We start from the raw sequence: 27,631 nt of genomic DNA on the forward strand, positions 1-27,631 counted from the left end.
CCACCTGTATGCTGATGACACTCAGATCTACCGCTCTGGCCCAGATGCTACCTCTCTGCTGTCCAGAATCCTGGAGTGTCTATCAGCCATATCCTCCTTCTTCAACTCTCCTTTCCTAAAACTCAATATAGACAAAACCGAACTCATCATCTTTCCTCCATCTCGCGCATCTCCCCTACCCGATCTATCTATTATGGTAAACAGCATCACGCTCTCTCCCACACATGAAATCTACTGCCTCGGAGTAACTCTCAACTCTGCCCTGTCCTTCAAACCGCACGTCCAAACTCTTGCCACCTCCTGTCACCTCCAACTCAAAAATATTGCCAGAATTCGTCCCTTCCTCAGCCCTCAATCTACTAAAACTCTTATGCATGCCCTCATCATCTCCCGCCTCGATTACTGCAACACTCTCCTCTGTGGCCTCCCCGCTAACTCTCTTGCACCACTCCAGTCTGTCCTCAACTCTGCTGCCCGGCTATTCCACCTCTCTCCTCGCTACTCCCCTGTTTCTCCCCTCTGCAAATCCCTCCATTGGCTCCCAATTCCGCAACGAATTAAGTTCAAACTACTAACACTGACCTACAAAGCCATCCACAACCTGTCCCCTCCCTATATCTTCCCTCACGTAATCTTCGATCCTCCCAAGACCTCCTACTCTCCTCCACACTTATTCGTTCCTCACACAACCGCCTCCAAGATTTCTCCCAAATATCCCCCATCCTCTGGAATTCCACGCCTCAACACGTCCGATTATTCACCACCCTCGGATCCTTCAGACGGAACCTGAAACCCCATCTCTTCAGGAAAGCCTACAGCCTGCAATAACCATTCTGCCGTCTCACCACCACCAGGGCTGCTGCATCCCCGACCTTCTGTCTCTTCCCCATTATCCTGTAGAATGTAAGTCAGCAAGGACAGGGTCCTCTCCCCTCTGTACCAGTCTGTTGTCGTAAATTTGTTTACTGTAAATTATATCTATAATTCTGTATGTAACCCCTTTCTCATGTACTGCATCATGAATATAATGGTGCTATATAAATAAATAATAATAATAATAATAATAAAAAATACCTAGCAGCAGGTATACTAGTTCTGTAATGAAAATCTCCAGCTGATAAAACAGCCAAGTAAGCGTCACGTCGCAGGTATCAGGGTTTCAGTCTCTACATTATGCTGCTCTCAGACAAGGCGGTAAAAACATGGTGACAAAATTCCTTTAAAGAGAACCGGTCAGCATGATTTTGTAGTAAGAAGACATGGTTGTAATAGTGCTGTAATAATGGTTTTTCTTTAATCACCATTTTAAGTTTCCTGCTAATTATATTACAGTGCACAGAGGCTGGACTGTGCACTGAGTCTTCTCCTCCCTGCTTGATTCCTCGGCCCCTCCACCTGCCTCCATCTGTGATTCCCCAGCCCTTCCACCTGCCTCTGGTCTGTGATTTCCAGCACCTCCACCTGTCTCTGGTCTGTGATTCCCCAGCACATCTGCCTGCCTCTGGCCTGTGATTCCCCAGCACCTCCACCTGCCTCTGGTCTGTAATTCCCCGGCCCCACCACCTGCCTCTGGTCTGTGATTCCCCGGCCCCTCCGCCTGCCTCTGGTCTGTGATCCCTTGGCTCCTCCGCCTGCTTCTGGACTGTGATTTGCTGGCCCCTCTGCCTGTCTCTGGTCTGTGATTCCCCAGCCCCACCGCCTGCTTCTGGTCTGTGATTCCCCAGCCCCACCACCTGCTTCTGGTCTGTGATTCCCCGGCCCCACCGCCTGCTTCTGGTCTGTGATTCCCCGGCCCCTCCGTCTGCCTCTGGTCTGTGATCCCTTGGCTCCTCTGCCTGCTTCTGGACTGTGATTCCCTGTCCCCTCCGCCTGCCTCTGGTCTGTGATCCCTTGGCTCCTCCGCCTGCTTCTGGACTGTGATTCCCCGGCCCCTCTGCCTACCCTCTGGTCTGTGATCCCTTGACCCCTCTATGCCTGCTTCTGGTCTGTGATTCCCCAGCCCCTCCGCCTGCCTATGGTCTGTGATCCCTTGGCCCCTGCGCCGGCCTCTGGTCTGTGATCCCTTGACCCCTCTGCCTGCTTCTGGACTGTGATTCTCTGGCCCCTCTGCCTGCCTCTGGTCTGTGATCCCTTGGCTCCTCCGCCTGCTTCTGGTCTGTGATCCCTTGGCTCCTCCGCCTGCTTCTGGTCTGTGATTCCCCGCTCCTCTGCCTGCCTCTGGTCTGTGATCCCTTGACCCCTCCGCCTACCTCTGGTCTGTTTCCCGGCCCCTCTGCCTGCCTCTGGTCTGTGATTCCCCAGCCCCTCTGCCTGCCTCTGGACTGTGATCCCTTGGCCCCTCTACCTGCCTCTGGACTGTGATTCCCCGTCCCCTCCGCCTGCCTCTGGACTATGATTCCCTGTCCCCTCCGCCTGCCTCTGGTCTGTGATCCCTTGGCCCCTCTGCCTGCCTCTGGTCTGTGATCCCTTGGCCCCTCTGCCTGCCTCTGGTCTGTGATTCTCCGGCCCCTCTGCCTGCCTCTGGTCTGTGATTCCTTGGCCCCTCCGCCTGCCTCTGGACTGTGATTCCTTGGCCCCTCTGCCTGCCTCTGGACTATGATTCCCTGTCCCCTCCGCCTGCCTCTGGACTGTGATCCCTTGGCCCCTCCGCCTGCCTCTGGACTGTGATTCCCCGGCCCCTCCGCCTGCCTCTGGACTGTGATCCCTTAGCCCCTCTGCCTGCCTCTGGACTGTGATTCCCCGTCCCCTCCGCCTGCCTCTGGACTATGATTCCCTGTCCCCTCCGCCTGCCTCTGGTCTGTGATCCCTTGGCCCCTCTGCCTGCCTCTGGTCTGTGATCCCTTGGCCCCTCTGCCTGCCTCTGGTCTGTGATCCCTTGGCCCCTCTGCGTGCCTCTGGACTGTGATTCCCCGTCCCCTCCGCCTGCCTCTGGACTGTGATTCCCCGGCCCCTCCGCCTGCCCCTGGTCTGTGATCCCTTGGCCCCTCCGCCTGCCTCTGGACTATGATTCCCTGTCCCCTCCGCCTGCCCCTGGTCTGTGATCCCTTGGCCCCTCCGCCTGCCTCTGGACTGTGATCCCTTGGCCCCTCTGCCTGCCTCTGGTCTGTGATTCTCCGGCCCCTCTGCCTGCCTCTGGACTATGATTCCCTGTCCCCTCCGCCTGCCTCTGGACTGTGATTCCCTGGCCCCTCTGCCTGCCTCTGGTCTGTGATTCCCTGGCCCCTCTGCCTGCCTCTGGACTGTGATTCCCTGGCCCCCCTGCCTGCCTCTGGACTGTGATTCCCCGTCCCCTCCGCCTGCCTCTGGACTGTGATCCCTTGGCCCCTCTGCCTGCCCCTGGTCTGTGATCCCTTGGCCCCTCCGCCTGCCTCTGGACTATGATTCCCTGTCCCCTCCGCCTGCCCCTGGTCTGTGATCCCTTGGCCCCTCCGCCTGCCTCTGGACTGTGATCCCTTGGCCCCTCTGCCTGCCTCTGGTCTGTGATTCTCCGGCCCCTCTGCCTGCCTCTGGACTATGATTCCCTGTCCCCTCCGCCTGCCTCTGGACTGTGATTCCCTGGCCCCTCTGCCTGCCTCTGGTCTGTGATTCCCTGGCCCCTCTGCCTGCCTCTGGACTGTGATTCCCTGGCCCCCCTGCCTGCCTCTGGTCTGTGATCCCTTGGCCCCTCCGCCTGCCTCTGGACTGTGATCCCTTGGCCCCTCTGCCTGCCTCTGGTCTGTGATTCTCCGGCCCCTCTGCCTGCCTCTGGACTATGATTCCCTGTCCCCTCCGCCTGCCTCTGGACTGTGATTCCCTGGCCCCTCTGCCTGCCTCTGGTCTGTGATTCCCTGGCCCCTCTGCCTGCCTCTGGACTGTGATTCCCTGGCCCCCCTGCCTGCCTCTGGTCTGTGATTCTCCGGCCCCTCTGCCTGCCTCTGGGCTGTGATTCCCCGTCCCCTCCGCCTGCCTCTGGACTATGATTCCCTGTCCCCTCCGCCTGCCCCTGGTCTGTGATCCCTTGGCCCCTCTGCCTGCCTCTGGTCTGTGATTCTCCGGCCCCTCTGCCTGCCTCTGGACTATGATTCCCTGTCCCCTCCGCCTGCCTCTGGACTGTGATTCCCTGGCCCCTCTGCCTGCCTCTGGTCTGTGATTCCCTGGCCCCTCTGCCTGCCTCTGGACTGTGATTCCCTGGCCCCCCTGCCTGCCTCTGGTCTGTGATTCTCCGGCCCCTCTGCCTGCCTTCGGTCTGTGAATGACAGGTCACTGCTTTTTCAGCAACCTGCTTCCTCTGTTTGAAATCTCACAATGGCGCCCTCATTGTGGTTGCCAGAATGAGTTCATGGCTCAAAGACATCTTTCAGAGATGACAGCACATGCGCTTCCCATGGCAAAGACGGTGCCATTTCATTGTACACTAGCCGGGAACTCATTGTGTCCATGTGTCACCCATTTCATCTGAGAGCAGCATAACGTAGAGAAAGAGATCCAGATTCCAGTGGTTTCATTTTTGTCAGCAGATTATCACCAGAAGCCTAATAAAACTGATGCCATCTAGTCTTTAAAATTAATGAGCTGTGTATAACCCTGAACCCATCACTGATAGGCAGCTTTCTGCCTATGCACAGTGTACACAGAATGCTGCCAATCAGTGGTGTAGGCTGGGTTATACAGGTCTCAGCATCCAGAGAACTGCTAGATCTGCAGCAGAAAAAACTGCAGCAAGCATCAAATAACGTGATACATCGCTGGAATAAGGCTCTCTGCCCCGTCCGCATCCTACTCTCAGGTGGGGTATCGAAAACCTAATGACAGATTCCTTATAGATGATGCTGTCCAGTGGTAGTCAACACCTGGTCCATGTGAAGAATATGCAAAATTGTGGTCATCCAGAAGGAAGACCAGTAACAGCTTCAGTGGCGCCTCCTACAGGTAACTACACTGTTTGAACTATTGAAGGTGCAATGGGCCTGAGATACTAATCTGGCTTAAAGGGAACCTGTCACCAGGTACATTATATGGGGAAAAACAGGTTCCCTTTAATTTGCACCTATAAACGGTTATACATGCTTTGCTCCTCATTTTTTTTGCATTTTATACAATTTAACTGGTATATTCAACAAGGGAGTGTAACCTGAGAGTGGGCAGTGTAGGGGTAGTGGCCTAAACTGTGATCCTGAGCGGAAAAAGTTTCCCTACAGTTTGACATTACTTAGATGAGTGTAAATTTAGACTTGTCCATGGTGGCATAATTTAGGACGGTCTAGTCTACGCTTTCTGCAGTATGGTCTACGCTTTGCTATCTAAAAGTCAGACCTCGTCACGTGTATTCCATCAGGCAGCATAAGCACAGAAAATAAATGTATTTATTGTAGTCAGATAAGTAGCAGAAATACCTACTTGTAAGGATGGTGAGCAGAAACAGGTACTCGGTGTAGGAGATCAGCCCTGCGGAGGAGAACGGTGACACGGTTAGTCCGCGGCTCGGGCCGGCACAGCCGGTAACGCTGCATGCAGCACTGCAGGCATTTCAGCTCATTTTTATTAGTGACATTGCCGTTTACGTTCCCCTGTCACATTTACACAAATAATGGCAGAGCAGATACTTTTCACATTTTTCATTGTGTCATCGTTAAGACTCAGACCGTGCAAAACCGGCTCATATGTTTGTAGTGCACTGAACATGAACTTTTTCTTTTGCTCGGACGCCAGCATCTGTTTTATGCTTTTTTTTTTCTTTACTCAATTAAACAGAGCAATGTTTATTTGCTTTATTAAGACATCTGCACTAAATCTTTCTCGTAATGCGCTTTCACTATTGCCTTAAAATATGTGCTGTTTATAAAGATCTACATCTCCACTAAAAGACCCCAAATTTCAGGTAGACCCCGAAATATCAACTCACTGTAAAGATTGCATATACATCCGATAGCTGTCAATCAGCTATTTTTACTGACTACTTCCTTACACACATGCACGTTCAGATGATCTGAGCATGCACGCGTGGAGAAAACACAGTAAACCGCTGTCGGAAACTTATGGCGGCTGCTTTTTCCAAGGAGAACAAAAGTGGGTGGGTTTTGGTAAAAACTGTCCGTTCCTGCCGAAATTGGCAAGTTCCAAGGATTCTAGTCCTTGGAATGTGATTGGGACTCCAATGCCAAAATACATCTCAAATCTAACATATGAACAGACCTGCAGACCTTATTTGCACAGATGTATTATCCGGTGTTTATTTAGGCGTTGAGGGGTTCGACTAAACCGAAATTGTAGCGGCATAAGAATCCACAGCATGGTAAATGGTGGTGTTACATCCATGACATGAATTGTTAACCCAAAAACAAAGTGAGCAACTAAAATGTTTGTCGGGGGAGAGAAGATCTAGGATCTAGGGATAAACTGCTGCCAGAGATGTCTGGCAGCAGCTTTCTCACAGAGAACATAGGAGCAGCGTATGGGTAAATTGGGTGAGATAGCTGCCGGCCGAATGACTTGCCGAACCATTGCTTGGCTGACAGCTATCTAATGTTTATGGCGGGCTTAAAGAGGACCTATAAATACATTTTTCATGTTGAACTGAACACACCATTTTTTTTGCGTTTTTTTCTAATTTTGCCTCTCTGCTGCGAAGACATTAGCAATCAAATATTTGGTACCTAATGAGTTAACGCACACACTTGGCCTTAACAGAAGTTATTACTGGGGGCGTGTACTTTTGTCTCCTGTATGACTCTGACCAATCATAAGCAAGCAGCAACACAGAGGTGCACAAGGACCTGTCATTATCTCATCAGGGTCACATGACATCAGTCCACAAGCTCTGCCATTCAGAGTGTGCAAACTAAATAAGCACTAAAGATAGATTACACATCACAAAAGTGTACAGCTATTAACTCCAGTGAATATTTTCTAAAATTCTGTGCTCTGTAATCTATCTTCAGTGCTTATTTAGTTTGCACACTCTGGCTGGCATTATCCGTGATCTCCGGTCATGTGACCCTGGTGAGATCCTCACAGGTCCTTATGCTCTTCTATGTTGCTGCCGGCTTAGGATTGGTCAACATCATACAGGAGGCAGAAGTACACGCCCCCAGTGAAACTAGGTAATAACACACTTTGCCGTAACAAAAGTTAACTCATTAGGTGCCAACTTTTAGAATCTCCACAAGGGAGGGGTGAAATTAAAAATAAAATAAAAACAACACTTTTTATTCCAGTCAGCAGCCACTATTATATGGTTTGTCCAGTTTAACATGAAAAAAATGGATGAAAGCTCCTCTTCCAACAATCTCATGAGGCTATGGAAACACACAAGTCTGCCAGGTTACTAGATGACAATGATAACACAACTAGGCCCTTTTCCAATAAAGGCATTGCTCTCTTTCTCTCTTTGTGCAATATGTCCATTTTGCAAGGTGATTTTATGCCTTCACAGACTGTTTTTGGAGTTCAGAATATACAGGTGTCATCCAGGTTGAAATTTTGGCACACACGGTGGGAGTCATTATTGAATTATACGCTCTGGAGAGGGTCCGGGAAGAGAGTCCTTTCATTCCTTGTGAGTTTTAATACCCTGGAACACATTGCAAAGCCTGACAGGCACTGGTGGGATTACTCACTCGATTGCAGCTTATGCCGTACAGAAGACAGTTCAGTGTGGCATGTTTAAACAGCGCTTAAAGGAAAGTAAACACCATTTACTTCCGTTTACATTCAACCAAATTAATAGATAAAGGAAACCCATCAGTCTCGGGAAAAAGAGTGTGGATTTTAATTATGTAGCTGGTGGCACAAGGAAATGTGGATTACAATGGGATTTTAGGGGAAGCAGCGGCATTGTAAAACTAGCAATCCCTGGGTGACAACCAATATGCTCACTGTTAGACAGGTGTTCCTCCAGCTTTCCCGAGCTGCCAGATTTTATGACCCCCTAAACTGCTGTGACTACAATGATAGAGCTACTTTCTACATATAACTCTGTGTGGCCACAATAGTACACACTAACCCAGAAAAAGATTTCCGCTCTCTTGCATAGAAAGCAAACAAATGCAGAAGTGTCCACTAGGAGAATCTTGCAGAGCGAAGTAAGTATCTGGTTGCCTCAAACTTAGAGGGAAGCTGTCAGCAGGTTTTTACTACCTCATCGGAGAGCGGGGAAATGTAGGCAAAGAGAAGCTGCATCCAATGATGTATCACTTAGATTACTGGGTGCAGCTGTTCTCACACAATGAGAGCTTTTAGATTTGGAATGAAGCAGAGCTGATGAAGCTGCCCCTGCCCACACCACAGCTAACTCCGCCCACACCTGGCTCTGTAGATACAAAGTCCTTAGACAATGAGCTGCTTATCACAGGAGGGGGCGTTGCCAGACTAGTCCGGCAATGTTAATCTCTTAGTGATAAATCCTTCACAGTTCGTAAACAACAGCAGCACTTTGATAAGTGACATATCCCTGAATTCTGTGTATCTGCCTCTATCTCCTGCTGTCTTCAGATTACAAAGCAACAACCTGCTGACAGATTCCCTTTAACTCCTCAAAACTTCTTTTGATTGACACTTTAGATTCTGAAGGCCAAAACACTGGGATAAATGCTGTGAAAGCAACCAGACATTTGTAGCAGGACAAACCTGAATTATTTTTCTAAAGTCATGCGTTAATCTAATCTAATCCCACCTAGCTTCTTACCATCAGACACTGTAGGCTAGAAAAGTGGCACAAGGACAATGAAACGGACCAGATACTCCTAGACAGTTCTTAAAATAGAGCAATTTTTCCCCTGTCCATAAAAAAAAAATTGAGTCCATGATTTTTTTTTACATTTCAAATATTTGTACAGATGACTGTAATTATGATAACTTTACAGCTTACAATGCATGCAGGTAATGCCTTGGTAGTAGAGTTATAGCCTGTAGACATGTATCACTTAAAATAGTAATGGTTTATTACAGTTTTCCAATATGCCCATAAAAAATATTGATTAATTTTTTTCTGATGAGCTGTATATAGGAAAAAAAAAATCAAAGTTGGCAACTCTGGACTCCACATCCTTTCTTCACAAGCAGTAAAATTAATACAAGACTAGGAAGTAAAGTGGCGCATACACAGGAGTAATGTAAAGCTGCAGCCAAAATGAGCCGCCTTCTACTGCCCTTGTGCGAGTATTTCAGTATCAGAGATGTCAATCATGGACTGGAAGTCTTGCCTATGCCCCCGACTGAGGTCTCGCCTACGCCCCAGACTCAGGTCTCGCCTACGCCCCAGACCGAGGTCTCGCCTACGCCCCCGACTGAGGTCTCGCCTACGCCCCCGACTGAGGTCTCGCCTACGCCCCCGACTGAGGTCTCGCCTACGCCCCCGACTGAGGTCTCGCCTACGCCCCAGACTGAGGTCTCGCCTACCCCGACCGAGGTCTCGCCTACGCCCCCGACTGAGGTCTCGCTTACGCCCCCGCCTGAGGTCTCGCCTACGCCCCCGACTGAGGTCTCGCCTACGCCCCCGACTGAGGTCTCGTCTATGCCCCCAATTTAGGTCTAACCTATGCCCGACTGAGGTCTCGCCTACGCCCCCGCCTGAGGTCTCGCCTACGCCCCCGACTGAGGTCTCGCCTACGCCCCCGACTGAGGTCTCGTCTATGCCCCCAATTTAGGTCTAACCTATGCCCGACTGAGGTCTCGCCTACGCCCCCGACTGAGGTCTCGCCTACGCCCCCGACTGAGGTCTCGCCTACGCCCCCGACTGAGGTCTCGTCTATGCCCCCGATTTAGGTCTAACCTATGCCCGACTGAGGTCTCGCCTACGCCCCCGACTGAGGTCTCGCCTACGCCCCCGACTGAGGTCTCGTCTATGCCCCCGATTTAGGTCTAACCTATGCCCGACTGAGGTCTCGCCTACTCCCCCTACTGAGGTCTCACCTACGCACCCGACTGAGGTCTCATCTAAGTCTAATCAGAAAAATTGGACCATTTTTCTCGGATGTGGAGAAATCAGTAGTGTGAACCTACCCGAAGATGGTAGAAATAGGACTGAAGATCACAAGATACTTTATTGTTCCCGCCCAGCGGACGCTTCTCCGTTCATTTGGATATAATGTGGAAGAGGTTAAAATTTCCTTTCCAGGGGTAAACTACGCTATTGGTACCACACAGGGGTAAGTTATAAAAAAAAAAAAAAAAAATATGTCTCCATAGCAAATAAAGCAATTCAAAAAGTAAAAAGCAGCTGACAGGTTCCCTTTAAGTAGGAAAAAGGAATTATTAATACGTCAATATGTCTGGCTGTCAGACACACGCTCTCCCATGGCCGTTATATAAGAAAACATGCTGCAATATATAAACAGTGAAGCCAAGTGTGGTGATTTGTATATTTTCAGTTCTATGGGACACAAGGAAATATAAATGTATTACCCACAGCGTGGCTTTGATGTGAGCGGCAGTGAAAAGAGATGTCAGCACCGGCCAATCTGCAGCAGGAATGTCTGTTCCTACAGCACAAAGATTTACAGTTTAGGAAAGTCGCTGCTGGTGGATCAGGGGAGCGCACATCCTCGAGATGCCTGACGCACCTGACAAGGGGTGAAGGACTTGTATATGGATCATCTAACTTGCCGATGTATATCTACACCGTCCCATCAACGTCAGATGTCGACTCCACAGCCCAAAGATAAAAGAACAAGTCCTATATTCTCCTACTGATCCCCGCGACTCTTCCGTAGCAAGGAACAGGTCCACGGCCACTTTCCTGGCGTCCTCTTCTGGTGGGGACGACATGTAGCCACAAAGTTTAAATAAGGTCTTTAACTTCAAGCTTTCATTCACTATACATATTATATGCACTAATAAAATTAAATTTTTTTTGTTTGCAAATGTCACAATGGCCGCTAGGCCTAATATAAGGAATCTTTACATGGTCAATAGTAGCAAGAGATGGACTCAGACCCTGTCATGCTCTAATCCTGACAAAGGTCATTTTGAAAGAAGGAGGAGAAGGTGAGCTGTGACATGATCTATAGTGCATGGTAGATCCTGTGTTATCTACTGTGTATAGAGGTGTTATCAGTTATTGTGCAGGAGGAGGAGGTGAGCTGTGACATAACAGGATCCACCATTCAAACTCACCTGTAGGAAGTAACAGGTGTGGGCAATATAAAAAAAATCTCCCCTGAAACCAGATAAAAAGGGGAGAAGATGACTCAATCTTTGCATTGTTTTTCTGTGTGTGACACATGAAGCATGGAGAACAGAAAGCGGAGAAGAGAACTGTCTGAGGACTTGAGAACCAAAACTGTTGAAAAATATAAACAATCTCAAGGCTGAGATCTTGATCTTTTTTCAACAGTGCAAAAGAAGTTTACAACCCATGGCACTGTAGCTAATCTCCCTGGACATGGACGGCAGAGAAAAGTTGATGAACAGTTGCAACGTAGGATAGTTCGGATGATGGATAAGCAGCCCTAATCAAGTTCCAAAGAAATTCAAGTTGTCCTGCAGGCTCAGTATGCAACAGTGTCAGCGTGAATTGTCGACATTTGAAAGAAATGAAATGCTATGGCAAGGAGACCCAGGAGGATAAAGAAAAAAAACAAAGTACCTACAGTCAAATATGGTGGAGTAACAAAGATGTTTTGAGGTTGTTTTGCTGCCTATGGCACTGGGTGCCTTGATTGTGACCAAGGCATCATTAAATCTGAAGATTACCAAAGGACTTTGGGTCACAATGTAGTGCCCAGTGTCAGAAAGCTGAATTTGCATCCTAGGTCATGGGTCTTCCAGCAGGACATTGACCCCAATCATACTTTAAGAGGCACCCAGAAATGGATGGAAACAAAGCGCAGGAGAGTTCTGAAGTGTCAGCAAGGAGTCTGAATCTAAATCCCATTGAACATCTGTGGAGAGATCTTAAAATTGCTGTTGGGAGAAGGCGCCCTTGTAATATGAGAGACCTGGAGCAGTTTGCAAAAGAAGAGTGGTCCAAAATTCCATCTAAGAGGTGTAAGTTAATTATTCCAAAGGGTGTGCAGCAAGTTGAGAGCGCCAACACTTTCGTCCACAACTGCAGAGGTGTTACTTTTCATTGTGTAGGAGAAGGAGGTGAGCAGTGACATTACCTACTGTGAATGGCGGGTACTAGGTTATAAACTGTATATAGAAGTGTTATAAGTCATTATAGAGGAGGTGAAATGTGACATCAAATATTGTGAATGGTGGATCCAGTGCTACTAGCTGTATATGGAGGTGTTATATTTCATTCATTGCATAGGGGAAGGAGGGGGTGAGCTGTGACGTGACCTTATTGTGAATGGTGGCTCCTGTGTTATCTGGTGTATATAGAGGTGTTTTCTGTCAATGTAAGGCTACTTTTACACTAGCGTCGTGCACTGCACGTCGCTATGCGACGTTGCGGCGCACCGACGCTAGCTGTGAAAGCGCAGCACAACGGGGGCAGCGGATGTAGTTTTCCAACGCATCCGCTGCCCCATTGTGAGGTGTGGGGAGGCGGAGTTCCGGCCGCGCATGCGCGGTCGGAAATGCTGCAGACGACGCCCCAAAAAACGTTACAAGCAACGTTTTTTGGTGGCGACGGTCCGACGCAACACGACGCAACCGTCGCACGACGGTTGCGACGTGTGGCCATGCGTCGCACTGCGTCGCTAATAAAAGTCTATGGAGAAAAAACGCATCCTGCAAGCACTTTTGCAGGATGCGTTTTTTTCTGCAAAACGACGCATAGCGACGTGCAGTGCACGACGCTAGTGTGAAGGTAGCCTAATCCGGTCTGTGATGAAAATGAGAAGTCTTATTTACAGAAACGATTTCTTCACAGAATAAGAAGTACACATCTAGGCTTAAAAAGTTTTTCCAAAGAACAAAGGTAGTTTTAAAGTTGATTTTAAACAAGAGATGTTGAAATAATAATTTCAGCACATGGATGCGTTTAAAAAAAATGTTCCTGTGCCGAGATAATCATATACAGTGGATTGCAAATATTTTTTTGAGGGTTTGCATCAGTTCATGTTAAGGTCATGCCTACAACTGTGAACATTTTTTGTTTGTTTTCATTTCATTGTGACGTAAACAGCAAAATTTCAGTGTGTATAACTATTCACCACTCTAAAGTCAGTACTATGTAGAGCCTCCTTTTATAGCAATTACATCTGGAAGTCGCTTTGGAAAAGTCTCTCTGAGCTTTACACATCTGGCCACTGAGATTTTTGCCTATTCCTGCTGCAGAAAAACATCCCCTCAGCATGATTACGTGACCACATGTTTCACTGTGAGGCTGTGTGCACACGTTGCTGATTTTTCGAGTTTTTTTCGCGTTTTTTCCCGATAAAAACGCTATAAAACCGCAAAAAAACAGCATACAATATGCATCCCATCATTTAGAGTGAATTCCGCATGTTTTGTGCACATGATGCGTTTTTTTCCACGAAAAAAACGCATCGCGGTAAAAAACGCAGCATGTTCATTAATTTTGCGGGTTTTTTGCGGATTTCCCACTATAAAATGCATAGGAAAATGTCCGGAAAAAAAGCATCAAAAACGCGGCAAAAACGCATGCAGATTTCTTGCAGAAAATTTCAGGTTTTTCTCAGGAATTTTCTGCAAGAAATCCTGAACGTGTGCACATAGCCTGAGGATGGTGGTCTTGGGGTGATGAGCTGTGTTGGTTTGTCACCTGACATGATGTCTACCTTGGTGGCCACAAATTTCAATTTTGGGCTCATCTGACAACAGCACCTTCCTCCACACATTTGGGGAGTCTCCCACATATCGTTTGGCAACCTGAAAAGGAGCCTTACAATTTTTGTATGTAAGTAAAGGGCTTTTTTTATAATAATATTTTTTTTCTGCCCACTCTTCCATAAAACCCACCTCTATGGAGTGTACATCTTATTGTGGTCGTATGGACAGATACTTCAGTCTCTGTTTGAGAACTCTGAAGCTCCTTCAGGGTTACCTTAATCTCTGTGCTGCCTCTCCGATTAATGCTCTTATTGCCCAGGATGATAGTTTTGGTGGGTGGCCGTCTCTTGGCAGGTTTGTTGTGGTACCATCTTCTTTCCATTTGATGATAATGGATTTGATGGTGCTCCGGGGATCATCAGAGACAGCGATATTTTTTTAAAACCCAACACGGACTTGTACTTCTCAACAACTTTGTCCTTGACTTGTTTGGAGATCTCCTTGGTCGTCATGGTGTTGTTTGCTTAGTGGTGCCTCTTGCTTCATGGTGTTTGGTTAGTGGTGCCTTTGCTTCATGGTGTTTGGTTAGTGGTGCCTCTTGCTTCATGGTATTTGGCTAGTGGTGCCTCTTGTTTCATGGTGTTTGGGTAGTGGTGCCTCTTGTTTCATGGTGTTTGGTTAGTGGTGCCTCTTGTTTCATGGTGTTTGGTTAGAGGTGCCTCTTGTTTCATGGTGTTTGGTTAGTGGTGCCTCTTGTTTCATGGTGTTTGGTTAGTGGTGCCTCTTGTTTCATGGTGTTTGGTTAGTGGTACCTCTTGCTTCACGGTGTTTGGTTAGTGGTGCCTCTTGCTTCATGGTGTTTGGTTAGAGGTTTCTCTTGTTTCATGGTGTTTGGTTAGTGGTTACTCTTGTTAATGGTGTTGCAGCCTCTGTGGCCTTTCAGAAAAGGTAAAGTGTATATACTGAAGGACATGGCACACTTAGATTGCACACAGGTGGACTCCCTGTCACTAAGCATGTGACTTATGAAGGGAATTGCTTGCACCAGAAATTTTTAGGGGCTTCATAGCAAGAGGGGTGAATACATATGCACATGCCAATTTTTAGTTATTTGATCCCGTAAATTAAATCAATGCCTATATTTTTCTCACTTCACCAACTTAGACTATTTAGTGCCGATGCATCACTCACAAATCAGATCACAAAAATATTTAAATACAAGTAGTAATATAGCAAAATAGCTAAAAAGACAGAGGGTGAATACTTTCTAAATCCACTGTAGATGTGCCCCTGCTGTGTACTGTGTAATGGCTGTGTCTGACGGTGAAGGGACACGGTCTGATCCCTGGTTTACACAGCTCACAGAAAGCTCATTTTAGAAAAGACATAATTGCTCGATATAGAATTCTGTTTGCTTAAGAAGAACACGACCTTGTTGATGCGCAGAACAGCAGGCTCCGTACAGTAGGAGGAGGGCGCCGGCGTCCGTTTACACTATTACTCCATCATAATCGTTCTGACAACAAAGATTTCTTTTTTTTTCTTCCGAAAGAAAATAATTTTTTTCTTCTTGCAAGGAAATAAATTGCCTTGCAGATATATTTTATAATTACAGGATTAGTCTTGTGTAAGCTGACACCGCATTTATCTATAGACCGCTGACTAATTTGTGACCTTTTCTAGTGTGAAATTTAAATATGCGCAGATGGGTAGAAGAAAGGGGAACACACGATAAGCCCGTATAATAATGAACGCCTATTCTGTTACATGGGCGGCCAGATATTAACAGTTTTCAGTTCGATAGACTCCATAGTGTTTCCTCTGACGGCACGGGCAACGTCCATCCAACAGAAGTGACGATTAGTGAGGAGCGAACGTGATTGGAGAAGGAGTTAGCGCTCATAAGTCTCCTCCAATGGAAAGGCAGTGCCCGAGGGAAAGCAGCCTGTGAGGAAGGAGGAGAACCTGTAATTCTTCTACATTAGTGTCACAAAATCATGTCCCCAATTGTTAAAAAAAAAGGTAAAGTGATCGTGCTAGTTTGCTGTATTTTCTGAGTGTTCCTGAAACAATCACATAGTAAATCCACAGGGAAAAACAGGCTACTCTCCTACTGATCAGCAACATCTTCAGAAGCCCAACCCTTTAGCTAAGTGATTTTTTTTTTTGTTGCAGACATGACAGAAGGGGAGAGGCTTCTGCTGCAGACAGTTGTCAAGGAGGAGACATGACTCAACGCCTGAAACAAAGGATTTCATTAGATATTTCTCAATTTTAATTATAACAGAAGACAAAAATAGGGAACAAAAAGGAGAAAATTAACCCCTTCCTGAAGCAGGATGCATAAACACATCCTATGTAGGGTGCGGGTGTATGAAGCACAGTGAGTGCCGGCTGCACTGCACAGTTGGCAACTGACTAACAGCAGCTTCTGGAGCCGTCGATCACTAATATTTAACCATTTATAGACGCCGCTGTCAATCTGACACCAATATTTAAATTATTCCTTTGCATCTGCACGCCTGATAATACTTTTCACTAAATACTAAGAAACAGAGGTATTGAAGTAAGTACGGTATATAGCATACAGAACAAGAAATCAAATGGTCACAAGGGAGACTTACAAAAATACATAAAAATTATATATCTAGAGATATATATATATATATATATATATATATATATATATATATATATATATATATATCTACTATATAATTGTCTAAGGGTCACTTCCGTCTGTCCTTCTGTCTGTCTGTCACAGATATTCATTGGTCGCGGCTTCTGTCTGTCATGGAATCCAAGTCGCTGATAGGTCTCGCCAGCTGCCTGTCATGGCTGCCGCGACCAATCAGCGAAGGCCACAGTCCGATTAGTCCCTCCCTAGTCCCCTACAGTCAGTGCCCGGCGCCCGCTCCATACTCCCCACAGTCACCGCTCACACAGGGTTAATGCCGGCGGTAACGAACCACGTTATGCCACGGGTAACTCACTCCGTTACCGCCGCTATTAACCCTGTGTGACCAAGTTTTTACTATTGATGCTGCCTATGCAGCGTCAATAGTAAAAACATCTAATGTTAAAAATAATTTAAAAAATAAAAAATCATTATATACCTTTCCTGCTCCTCGCGACGCTCCGGTGACCGCTCCATGCAAGCGGCAGGTTCCGGTGGCAAGGATGGTCTGCGAGAAGGACCTGTCATGACATCACGGTCATGTGACCGCGACGTCATCACACCCTGGGACCGGAAGCTGCCGCCTGCACCGCACGCAGGCGACAGAACTACTACAAGGGGCCCTCGGAAGGTAAGTATATGTTTATTTTTTATTTTTTAACCTGTGACATACGTGGCTGGGCAATATACTACGTGACTGGCCAATATACTACGTGGCTGGGCAATATACTGCGTGGCTCTGTGCTGTATACTACGTCGCTGTGCAATATACTACATGGCTCTGTGCTGTATACTACGTCGCTGTGCAATATACTACGTCGCTGTGCAATATACTACGTAACTGGGCAATATACTACGTAACTGGGCAATATACTACGTAACTGGGCAATATACTACGTAACTGGGCAATATACTACGTAACTGGGCAATATACTATGTAACTGGGCAATATACTACGTAACTGGGCAATATACTACGTAACTGGGCAATATACTACGTAACTGGGCAATATACTACGTCACTGGGCAATATACTACGTGGGCTGTGCAGTGTACTACGTGGACATGCATATTCTAGAATACTCGATGCGTTAGAATCGGGCCACCATCTAGTATATATATACATACATACACACACACACACACATATTCTAGAATATGTATGCGTAGTATATTGCAGGAAACGTAGTACATTGCGCAGCCCGCGCTGTACATTGCGCAGCCTGCGCTGTACATTGCGCAGCCCGCGCTGTACATTGCGCAGCCCGCGCTGTACATTGCGCAGCCCGCGCTGTACATTGCGCAGCCCGCGCTGTACATTGCGCAGCCCGCGCTGTACATTGCGCAGCCCGCGCTGTACATTGCGCAGCCCGCGCTGTACATTGCGCAGCCCGCGCAGTACATTGCGCAGCCCGCGCAGTACATTGCGCAGCCCGCGCAGTACATTGCGCAGCCCGCGCAGTACATTGCGCAGCCCGCGCAGTACATTGCGCAGCCCGCGCAGTACATTGCGCAGCCCGCGTAGTACATTGCGCAGCCCGCGTAGTACATTGCGCAGCCCGCGTACTATATTGCGCAGCCCGCGTACTATATTGCGCAGCCCGCGTACTATATTGCGCAGCCCGCGTACTATATTGCGCAGCCCGCGTACTATATTGCGCAGCCCGCGTACTATATTGCGCAGCCCGCGTACTATATTGCGCAGCCCGCATAGTATATTGCGCAGCCCACGTAGTATATTGCGCAGCCCACGTAGTATATTGCACAGTCCCCGCAGTATATTGCGCAGCCAACGTACTATATTGCGCAGCCCACGTAGTATATTGTGCAGCCCACGTTGTATATTGCGCAGCCCACGTATATAGCAATGTGGGCATGATATCCCTGTTAAAAAAAAAAAAAGTTATATACTCACCTTCCGTTGGCGCCTGGATCCAGGAAGGGGTTACCGACGCTTGGGATCCACCGAAGCTCCGCCGTGCCGCTCGTGCCGGCCGCCATCTTCCGTTCCCAGGATGCATTGCGAAATTACCCAGATGACTTAGCGGTCTCGCGAAACCGCTAAGTCTAATTGGGTAATTTCGCAATGCATCGCCGGGAACGGAAGATGGCGACCGGCGCGAGCGGCTCGGCGGACTACGGACGGTGAGTATAGCAGGTTTTTGTTTTTTTATTATTTTTAACATTACATTTTTTTACTATTGATGCCGCATAGGCAGCATCAATAGTAAAAAATTGGGGACACACAGGGTTAACAGCAGCGGTTAAGGAGTGCGTTACCCGCGGCATAACGCGATCCGTTACCGCCGGCATTAACCTTGTGTGAGCGGTGACTGGAGGGGAGTATGCTGGCGCCGGGCACTGAGTGCGGGGAGTAAGGAGCGGCCATTTTCTTCCGAACTGTGCACGTCGCTGATTGGTCGTGGCAAATGTCGTGGGCGTTTTGCCACGACCAATCAGCGACTTGGATTCCATGACAGACAGAGGCCGCAACCAATGAATATCCGTGACAGAAGGACAGACAGACGGAAGAGACCCTTAGACAATTATATAGTAGATTAATGTATAACATTAATGACTTTATATAGTAAGCGCCAAAAAGAAAAAAATTGAAAAACATAAAATGGCATTTTTTGGGCTTCTTACATTACCCCACTAATGGAATAAAAATTGAGGAATTCATCGTACCCACCTCAATATTATACAAAAAAAATTACAAAACAAAAAAAGAACCATTTTACTGCTCTCTGAATTTTATCCCCCATTTTCCAGTCACTGTGTGGTAATGTGAATGGTGTCATACAAAACGTAAATTCATCCTGCAAACATAAGCCGTATGGATGGAAGAATTAAAGTTATTGCTCTCTGTAAACATTGGGGGAAAAAAAACAAGATCTAAAAATGATAATTTCTTGTTCAGGAAGGGGGTAAAGTTGGCATATTTTTTAACATTTTATTTTGGTTTTAACTTTAGTGTTTATTGACCTTTTACAAGAATAATGCAAACTTAAATACAAAATACAAGGAAATGTCCAATCTTTTGAACCATCAATAAGATGTACAAATTCAATGTTAGTGTCTTAAAGGGAATTTGTCAGTAGGACCAACCCTCTTAAGCCGTCTATACGGGCATGTAGGTCATAGGAAGCTGAATGAAATGATACCTTGATATCGGTGATCTGATGTCTTATACTACAGAAATCCCTGTTTTTCTTATATGCCCAGAGATCTTAACAGCTCATTTACATATTAAGAAAAATGTGAATATCTCTGGAATAAGACATCAGATCACAGATATCAAGGTATCATTTTATTACGCTCCCTATGACCTACATGTCCATATAGATAACTTAGGAGGGTTGATCCTACTGACAGATTCCCTTTAAGATCATATGTTAGGCTACATTCCATTAACTGTAATATTTTGAAGTATTATTATTTCCCATAACTATGAGTTGACAAAATTTGCACTTTGATTTCCCGTAGTCCAATGTCAACAAACCAAAAGGTAGCAACTAGTCCGGTATTCTGCCGGCACGAGAGAGTCAAACTAGCATTACTGGCCATTTAATATATCATGAGCACGTCATACATCTGATGACATCAGCAATGCAAAAACATATAATACTCAGTCTTCGTGCGTCTGCAATAGTTTCCTGACCAAAAGACATGAGCAACAGGAGAACGGGCATGCAGCACATTTAAAGGGGTTTTCAATCAAAGCTCAGCTCTGCAACACAGCTCTGCAGCCACAGCAGCATAAGCGCTTGCAATAAGCAGTCAGCTTTGTGTTAAAGGGGATGGATCACCACAGGTAACAGTAAAAAGATCTCAAACCTTAGGAGACTGGTGTACTTACTTTGAAAATCCATTTCATATTGGACAAATAATGTATATAGTAAAATGAGCAATTCAGCTAGAAAGGGCAGCACGGTGGCTCAGTGATTAGCACTGTTAATTGCAGCACTGGGGTCCTGGGTTCAAATCCCACCAGGGACAACATCTGTAAGGAGTTTGTATGTTCTCCCCGTGTTGATTGGTTTCCTCCCACATTCCAAAGACATACGGATAGGGAATGTAGATTGTGAGCCCCAATGGGGACAGTGGTGATGATGTCTGTAAAGCGTTGTGGAATTAATTGCGCTATATAAACAAGTAAAATAAATAAAAAATAAACTGGACTGGTAAAAGGTTTCTTTGAATATCAAGGGGCAGAACTCTCAAAAAGGATTCTGCAGCTATTGAAAAATGCATTTTCAAAGTAAGTACACCAGCCTTGTCAAGTCAGAGATCTATTTAATATGGTATGCAAGCTGAATAGTGACATCTGGTCACAGATCTCCTTCAATACTACAAAATGTCACTAATAAGAATGCATGCGCGTGCAGTGGGCGTTATCTGCAGCCGGCCCACATCTTGCGGCTTGCAATCATTCATCATATTAGTAGCCCAAGTATGTTATGAATTTTAATGTCTGGGGTCATACAGAAACATAAGAAAAAAAGGCATGGATATAAACTGTAGAAAAGTATATGTATGCTCTATACGTATGCTCACTGTAGAAAACCCCTTTAAGAAACAGAGCTCAGGCACAAAACGTGACAAATCATGGATGTACACAGAAACATCCATGTGAATACAAGAAACCGAAAAAGAAACCACAGATTGTAGGACTTTGCCTGCAGCTTCCTCATCCCGACAATTATGTATGATCCTCATCTGGGCAAGCAGTGACCCTGTGCTGCAAACACAAGCAAGAAATTACACAAATAGTTTTCATTGTTATTTTTTTTTTATGTATTTCAAGGATCCAAGAGATGTGTAGATCCTGATGTTTGTCAGATTGCCTAAATATTAAGAATAGGGCTAAAAAAAGGTGCACATTTTATATAAAAATATAAAGACAGGTCCTTAAAGGGATCCTGTCGGCTGGTTCCTGCTGATAAACTAGAGCAGCAGGAATTAGACACCGGCGGCTCCGCATTACAGACATGTACGTTTTTCTCTGAAAAGCTGCAACATTTCAAAGAAAACATTCTTTACACTGGGCAGGAACAAGATGACTAGTCTAAGATGCGGCTTCTCTCCGCCCACTCCCCAAGATTGACAGGTCTCTCCCTATACACACACATAATGAGAGACCCATCAAACTATCTAAAGGCAGGGACAAGATGACTAGTCCAAGAGGCGGCTTCTCCCCGCCCACTCCCAAGATTGACAGGTCTCTCCCTATACACACACATAATGAGAGACCCATCAGACTGGCTGAGCAGGCAGGGACAAGATGACTAGTCCAAGAGGCGGCTTCTCCCCGCCCACTCCCAAGATTGACAGGTCTCTCCCTATATACACACATAATGAGAGACCCATCAGACTAGCTGAGCAGGCAGGGAGAAGATGACTAGTCCAAGAGGCGGCTTCTCCCCGCCCACTCCCAAGATTGACAGGTCTCTCCCTATACACACACAGAAAGAGAGACCCATCAGACTGGCTGAGCAGGCAGGGACAAGATGACTAGTCCAAGAGGTGGCTTCTCTCCACCCACTCCCCAAGATTGACAGGTCTCTCCCTATACACACACATAAGGAGAGACCTATCAGACTAGCTGAGCAGGCAGGGACAAGATGGCTAGTCTAAGAGGCGGCTTCTCTCCGCCCACTCCCCAAGATTGACAGGTCTCTCCCTATATACACACATAATGAGAGACCCATCAGACTAGCTGAGCAGGCAGGGAGAAGATGACTAGTCCAAGAGGCGGCTTCTCCCCGCCCACTCCCAAGATTGACAGGTCTCTCCCTATACACACACAGAAAGAGAGACCCATCAGACTGGCTGAGCAGGCAGGGACAAGATGACTAGTCCAAGAGGTGGTTTCTCTCCACCCACTCCCCAAGATTGACAGGTCTCTCCCTATACACACACATAAGGAGAGACCTATCAGACTAGCTGAGCAGGCAGGGACAAGATGGCTAGTCTAAGAGGCGGCTTCTCTCCGCCCACTCCCCAAGATTGACAGGTCTCTCCCTATACACACACATAATGAGAGACCTATCAGACTGGCTGAGCAGGCAGGGAGAAGATGACTAGTCCAAGAGGCGGCTTCTCCCCGCCCACTCCCAATATTGACAGGTCTCTCCCTATACACAGACATAAGGAGAGACCCATCAGACTAGCTGAGTAAGCAGGGACAAGATGGCTAGTCTAAGAGGCGGCTTCTCCCCGCCCACTCCCCAAGATTGACAGGTCTCTCCCTATACACAGACATAAGGAGAGACCCATCAGGCTAGCTGAGCAGGCAGGGACAAGATGACTAGTCCAAGAGGCGGTTTCTCTCCGCCCACTGCCCAAGATTGACAGGTCTCTCCCTATACACAGACATAAGGAGAGACCCATCAGACTAGCTGAGAAGGCAGGGACAAGTCACCAGGGACCGGATGCATAGACTAGTCATCCTAGTCACTTTGTCCAAGCCACGTTTTCAGTTATGTTTTTCTTCAGAGTAATTATAGATGGTTTAGAAAGCAGGAGCAGTCTCCGATTCTTGCCGCTCTTGGTATGGTATATACAATCCTTTTTTTTATTTTAAGTGTTTTCTTTTACAATGTTATTGATCAGCTACCATTAAAATTGCTATATCAGATATATGGTGCTCCGGACACGTGGCCTCTCCACTGACCAGCCGTTACCACCTTAGGCAGGGCCGGAAATAAAGAATGTATGGAGTGGAATGAATATGGAATTAAATAGAAGCTGATCTGTAGTACCCAGAAGTGGCCACAAAACAGTGTGGGGCGCTGTGGTGTTCTGCTATGTACAATATCTACATGTGACAGCTGCTGGAGCCGATAACTTATAGATAGCATTATTCATTGTGGACAGTTTATATGTTTTTGGTTTTTTTTACACTGAAGTGAAGCTGAGAATTACCCCACATTTCTCCATTTCTCCTGATCGGATGCTTCGTTGCCTGTTACTTAGAGAATATGTTCATATCACAGCACCAGAACAAGATCTAAAGTGCATCTGCCACCAGAATTCACAATATAAACTGCACTGATCACTAAACAGATCTCTCTAATGAGACAGATGTACTTACTTTGAAAATCTGATTCATAATGGCAGTATACTTCTGTTTAAAGTTTCAATGTCCAATAAAATGCAAATTTCAAGATTCAGGTTTATACCACCATTTTGACACGGATTTTCAAACTAAGTACACCAGTCTCATCAGGTCTAGAGGATTTATGTAAAAACGTATGGAGTTTGATTTGTAAAATCTGAGGACATATACAGATTTGGAACGCATACATACTTTGGAACACATATGCAATTGCTATAAAGATGTTAGAATATATAACTGCAGTCATGGCCGAAAGTGTTGGCACCCTTGAAATTGTTCCAGAAAATGAAGTATGATGGGAGAAGGCGCCTTAAAATATGAGAGACATGGAACAGTTTGCAAAAGAAGTGCTCCAAAATTCCAGATGAGACATGTAAGAAGCTTCTATATGGTTATAGGAAGTGATGGATTGCAGATGTTTATTCCAAGGGGCGTGCAACAAAATATGAAGTGGAGGGTGCTAACAATTTTGTCCGGCCCATTATTGGGGTTTTGTGAGAAATTACGTCCAATTTTCTATTTTTTTTCTGTGTTGTTGCCATATACACAAAGGAAATAAACATGTGTATAACAAAACATGTGTAATTGTAATCATTTTCTTAGAGAGATACTTTATTTTCTGGAACAATGTCAAGGGTGCTAAGACTTTCAGCCATGACTGTATGTAATGTGCTGATGCTGCCGCTATCATTCACTTTATTCAGTTAGGCAAAACTCACCATTATCACCTAAGTCTCTGAAAAATTTTGGACCTTGTTTTGCTTTCGCTGCCCGAGAAATCATCGCATCAAATTCCTATAGAGAGAAAAAAAATATCCTTACATCTTAGAATAGAAGCACGCTGCACAATAACAATGACAGATACATGCTTAAAGCAACTGTCCTAAGTCATGACCTTGAAAACAACATGTGAGTTAGCACATCTAGGAGATGCTTGCATGCTATTTTCCCCGGGTCTCGCCCTCTTTATTGGAGTAGAGCTGTGATCGGTGACTACAGCTTAGCTACAATGTCCAGAGGACGTCTCTGGTAGTCTGAGACACGCCCCCTGGCTTCCCATTGGCTCACTGCTCTCAAACTCCGCCTACAGTAGTGTATGAACCCTTTACTTTCAGAGGCTGATCAGGAATAAAGTGCACGGACAGTTATTTTGCATTACAGCAAAGGCAGAATGATTACTAGGTGTCCTACAAACGAGCAGTGAGAACCAGAGGATAATTAGGTAACTGCCTCCTATAGTGACATGAGTGAACCTTAATGAAGGCTGCTTTAACAACTAGCAGCGGTGTACCCTGAAGGTCACAGTCCAAACCTGTCACCAGGTCAAAAGTTGCCAATTTTTGCTCCTATTTCATTCCTGTTGCGGGTATTATGTGGTAAAAAATGAACTGGTGTCATGATTTTCCATTCTGCCATTTAGATTAATTTTTAATTTTCCTTCTTGGGTTTAAAGGGAACCCCAAACTATTTATAGGTGAATATCGCTCTTTCAAAAATAAGTCCAGCAATACCTTTACATGGCCACTCCGTTGCTCCATTACTGAAAAATCAGCGTTTGAATTGACATGCAAATGACTATGGTGGATCTGAAGCCTATGTCACTACAGCTCTATCCCCACTGCCTTCTGCTTGACTGACGGCTCCTTTGTTTGAAATCTCACAGCAAGAGGCTGTCAGTGAAGCAGGAGGCGGTGGCGCTGCGTGGGGGAATAGAGCCGGAGTGACAGAGGCTTCAGATCTACAAATAATCTTCAGCCTCATTTGTAAATCAATTCAAAAGATGATTTCTCAGTAATGGAGGAATGGACTGGCCATGTAAAGCAGTTGTGGACTAGTCTTTGAAAGGACCATATGCACTTGTAGTTTAGGGGGAGGGGGGTAAAATCCTGCTGATATACTCCCTTTAATGTCATTTTATATTTTGACCGGACTTTTATTTATTTTTTAATTTCCATTCTTAGTCTTTCTATAAATTTGAACCTGCGATCGTTTAATTGCATATTCTATATAAACCAATACTACGGATCTCCTATAAAGACCAGCCAGCTGGGGACGAGCAGCCAGCTGGGGACAAGCAGCCAGCTGGGGACAAGCAGCCAGCTGGGGACGAGCAGCCAGCTGGGGACGAGCAGCCAGCTGGGGACGAGCAGCCAGCTGGGGACGAGCAGCCAGCTGGGGACGAGCAGCCAGCTGGGGACGAGCAGCCAGCTGGGGACGAGCTGGGGACGAGCAGCCAGCTGGGGACGAGCAGCCAGCTGGGGACGAGCAGCCAGCTGGGGACAAGCAGCCAGCTGGGGACGAGCAGCCAGCTGGGGACGAGCAGCCAGCTGGGGACGAGCAGCCAGCTGGGGACGAGCAGCCAGCTGGGGACGAGCAGCCAGCTGGGGACGAGCTGGGGACGAGCAGCCAGCTGGGGACGAGCAGCCAGCTGGGGACGAGCAGCCAGCTGGGGATGAGCAGGCTCAGCTCCATATACGCCATTACGTTAATTGGTGGAGGACAGATCTTATAGCATGCTCAGGTGCTAACCGACTGTCTTCGGCATGCTTAAAAAACATGTTTGAGTCCCCGTTCCTGCAGGTCAACACATGCTGGGACAGCCTAACAACCAGGCAATCTCCGCATATGTTGAGGCTGTCCAACAGCCATGAGACATGCAGCCACGGGGACTCGGACATATTATTTGAGCACGCTGAAGACACTCTTAGCACCCGAGCATAGCGGATAACACCTTATTCGAGGACGTTCACTCATCACTAATGCCTAACAATTACCACCATACAAAAGAATGATGTAAATGGACGATACAGACTGGAATGTGAAATTAAATAGTCATCAGACGTTTAGAAAACCTGACATCCCTCATGATGAGCAGCGTATTACGGTGTCACTGTCGGTGTGCATGGCGCATCCCACACATTGGACCTTTAGCATGAATTTCCTTCTTGGTAAGTGATGAGTAAGACAACAGGTAGCGAGTTGTAAATACTTTGAGGATGCGCAAGTGTATCACAGTGATGTGTAAGGCTCACATTCATGGAATACCTCCAGTGGGAAGAAGATCTTCATACCTTTTTTGTTAGTATCCGGGCGTTGGTTTTATCTAGAAAAAGAGAGAAAAAACCTGATAAGGGCTTTGTGCTGCTACGATAAAGTCTGAGGTGCAGAGAGTAAATGTACGAATCAGATTTTATGGCATATGTAAGTTATGAAAAAAGATCGATCACAATATTACATTACCAGTGCGAAGTAAGCCAAGACCAGGTCTTTACCCCACTTTTCATGTGCATGTCAGGCAGGGTCCCAATGTACACAGAGAACAGGCCTATAAAACTATTGCCAGAAGTATGGCCAAAAATCATTTTAAGCTGATGTATGTAAGTATACCATAATAAACTAATAGCATAATAGATTTAGACTACTGTTTTTTTTCAATCCTGACCAAACACCAGCATCTCCGAACAGATCAAAGCAAGTGTGAACAGGTGAAAGCTGCAGTGACTGCACAATATACAAACAAAAAGAATACAGCAGCACCATGTAAGCCCTTAGATGTATGCAGACACTGATTATATGAAAATTAGATAAAGTTTGATAAATATTAAGTTTAGGGTACCATCAAAGAAAGGTCACCTTGGTTGATGAGCACACATGAATTGGCCAATTTATGCGCCAACTAAGTATATTCTATACAGCAGTAATTACACTCAAATGTTCAATGTCTGCATACATCCTAGCGCTTACAGAATACGGCTTTATTCTCATTTGTATAAAAACTTAACGTGTGAACGCGGCGTTATAGTCAGTCTGCAGATGACTTTCTGGCTTGGCATTTATCTCTGGTCATGTTGCAAGGCTCGTTAACTGACCGGAAATTATCTTATATTGTGGCTACCCCTCCTAGGTGGTACTTGTAAGATAGCCCTCACGTAGAACAAATGAAACTCATTTGCATACCCGTGGAGTTTTCCAAAACTTCATACACAATTGGTCTCTTTAAATAAAAAATCCAGTAGTTCCACCTAACCTTTCTTGAGGACAGGTTGGGACCGCCAAATTTTTTCCCCTGATCATTGAGTTAACCCAGGTCCTTTCTGTTGTATACCTTGGTTCGGACATATATTCTTCACAAAGCTTTGCCACTAATGGATAAAGAAGAAAAAAAGAAGTGTCACT

General features: G+C 46.3%; 1 protein-coding gene across 1 annotated transcript in view; it reads right to left on the minus strand.

Annotated features, from left to right (window-relative positions):
- The window catches only part of MICU2 (mitochondrial calcium uptake 2), a 303,165-nt gene that overhangs the window by 71,149 nt on the left and 204,385 nt on the right, over positions 1-27,631 (minus strand). Inside the window, exons 3-5 of the mRNA XM_077298382.1 lie at positions 26,527-26,558; positions 24,175-24,250; positions 5,377-5,424 (exon numbers count right to left, since the gene is read on the minus strand). Coding sequence (XP_077154497.1) covers positions 5,377-5,424; positions 24,175-24,250; positions 26,527-26,558 — 156 coding nt within the window. The remainder of the gene's footprint in view (positions 1-5,376; positions 5,425-24,174; positions 24,251-26,526; positions 26,559-27,631) is intronic.

The sequence above is a fragment of the Ranitomeya variabilis genome, chromosome 3, assembly GCF_051348905.1.
Source record: "Ranitomeya variabilis isolate aRanVar5 chromosome 3, aRanVar5.hap1, whole genome shotgun sequence".
In the NCBI taxonomy this organism is placed as follows: domain Eukaryota; kingdom Metazoa; phylum Chordata; class Amphibia; order Anura; family Dendrobatidae; genus Ranitomeya; species Ranitomeya variabilis.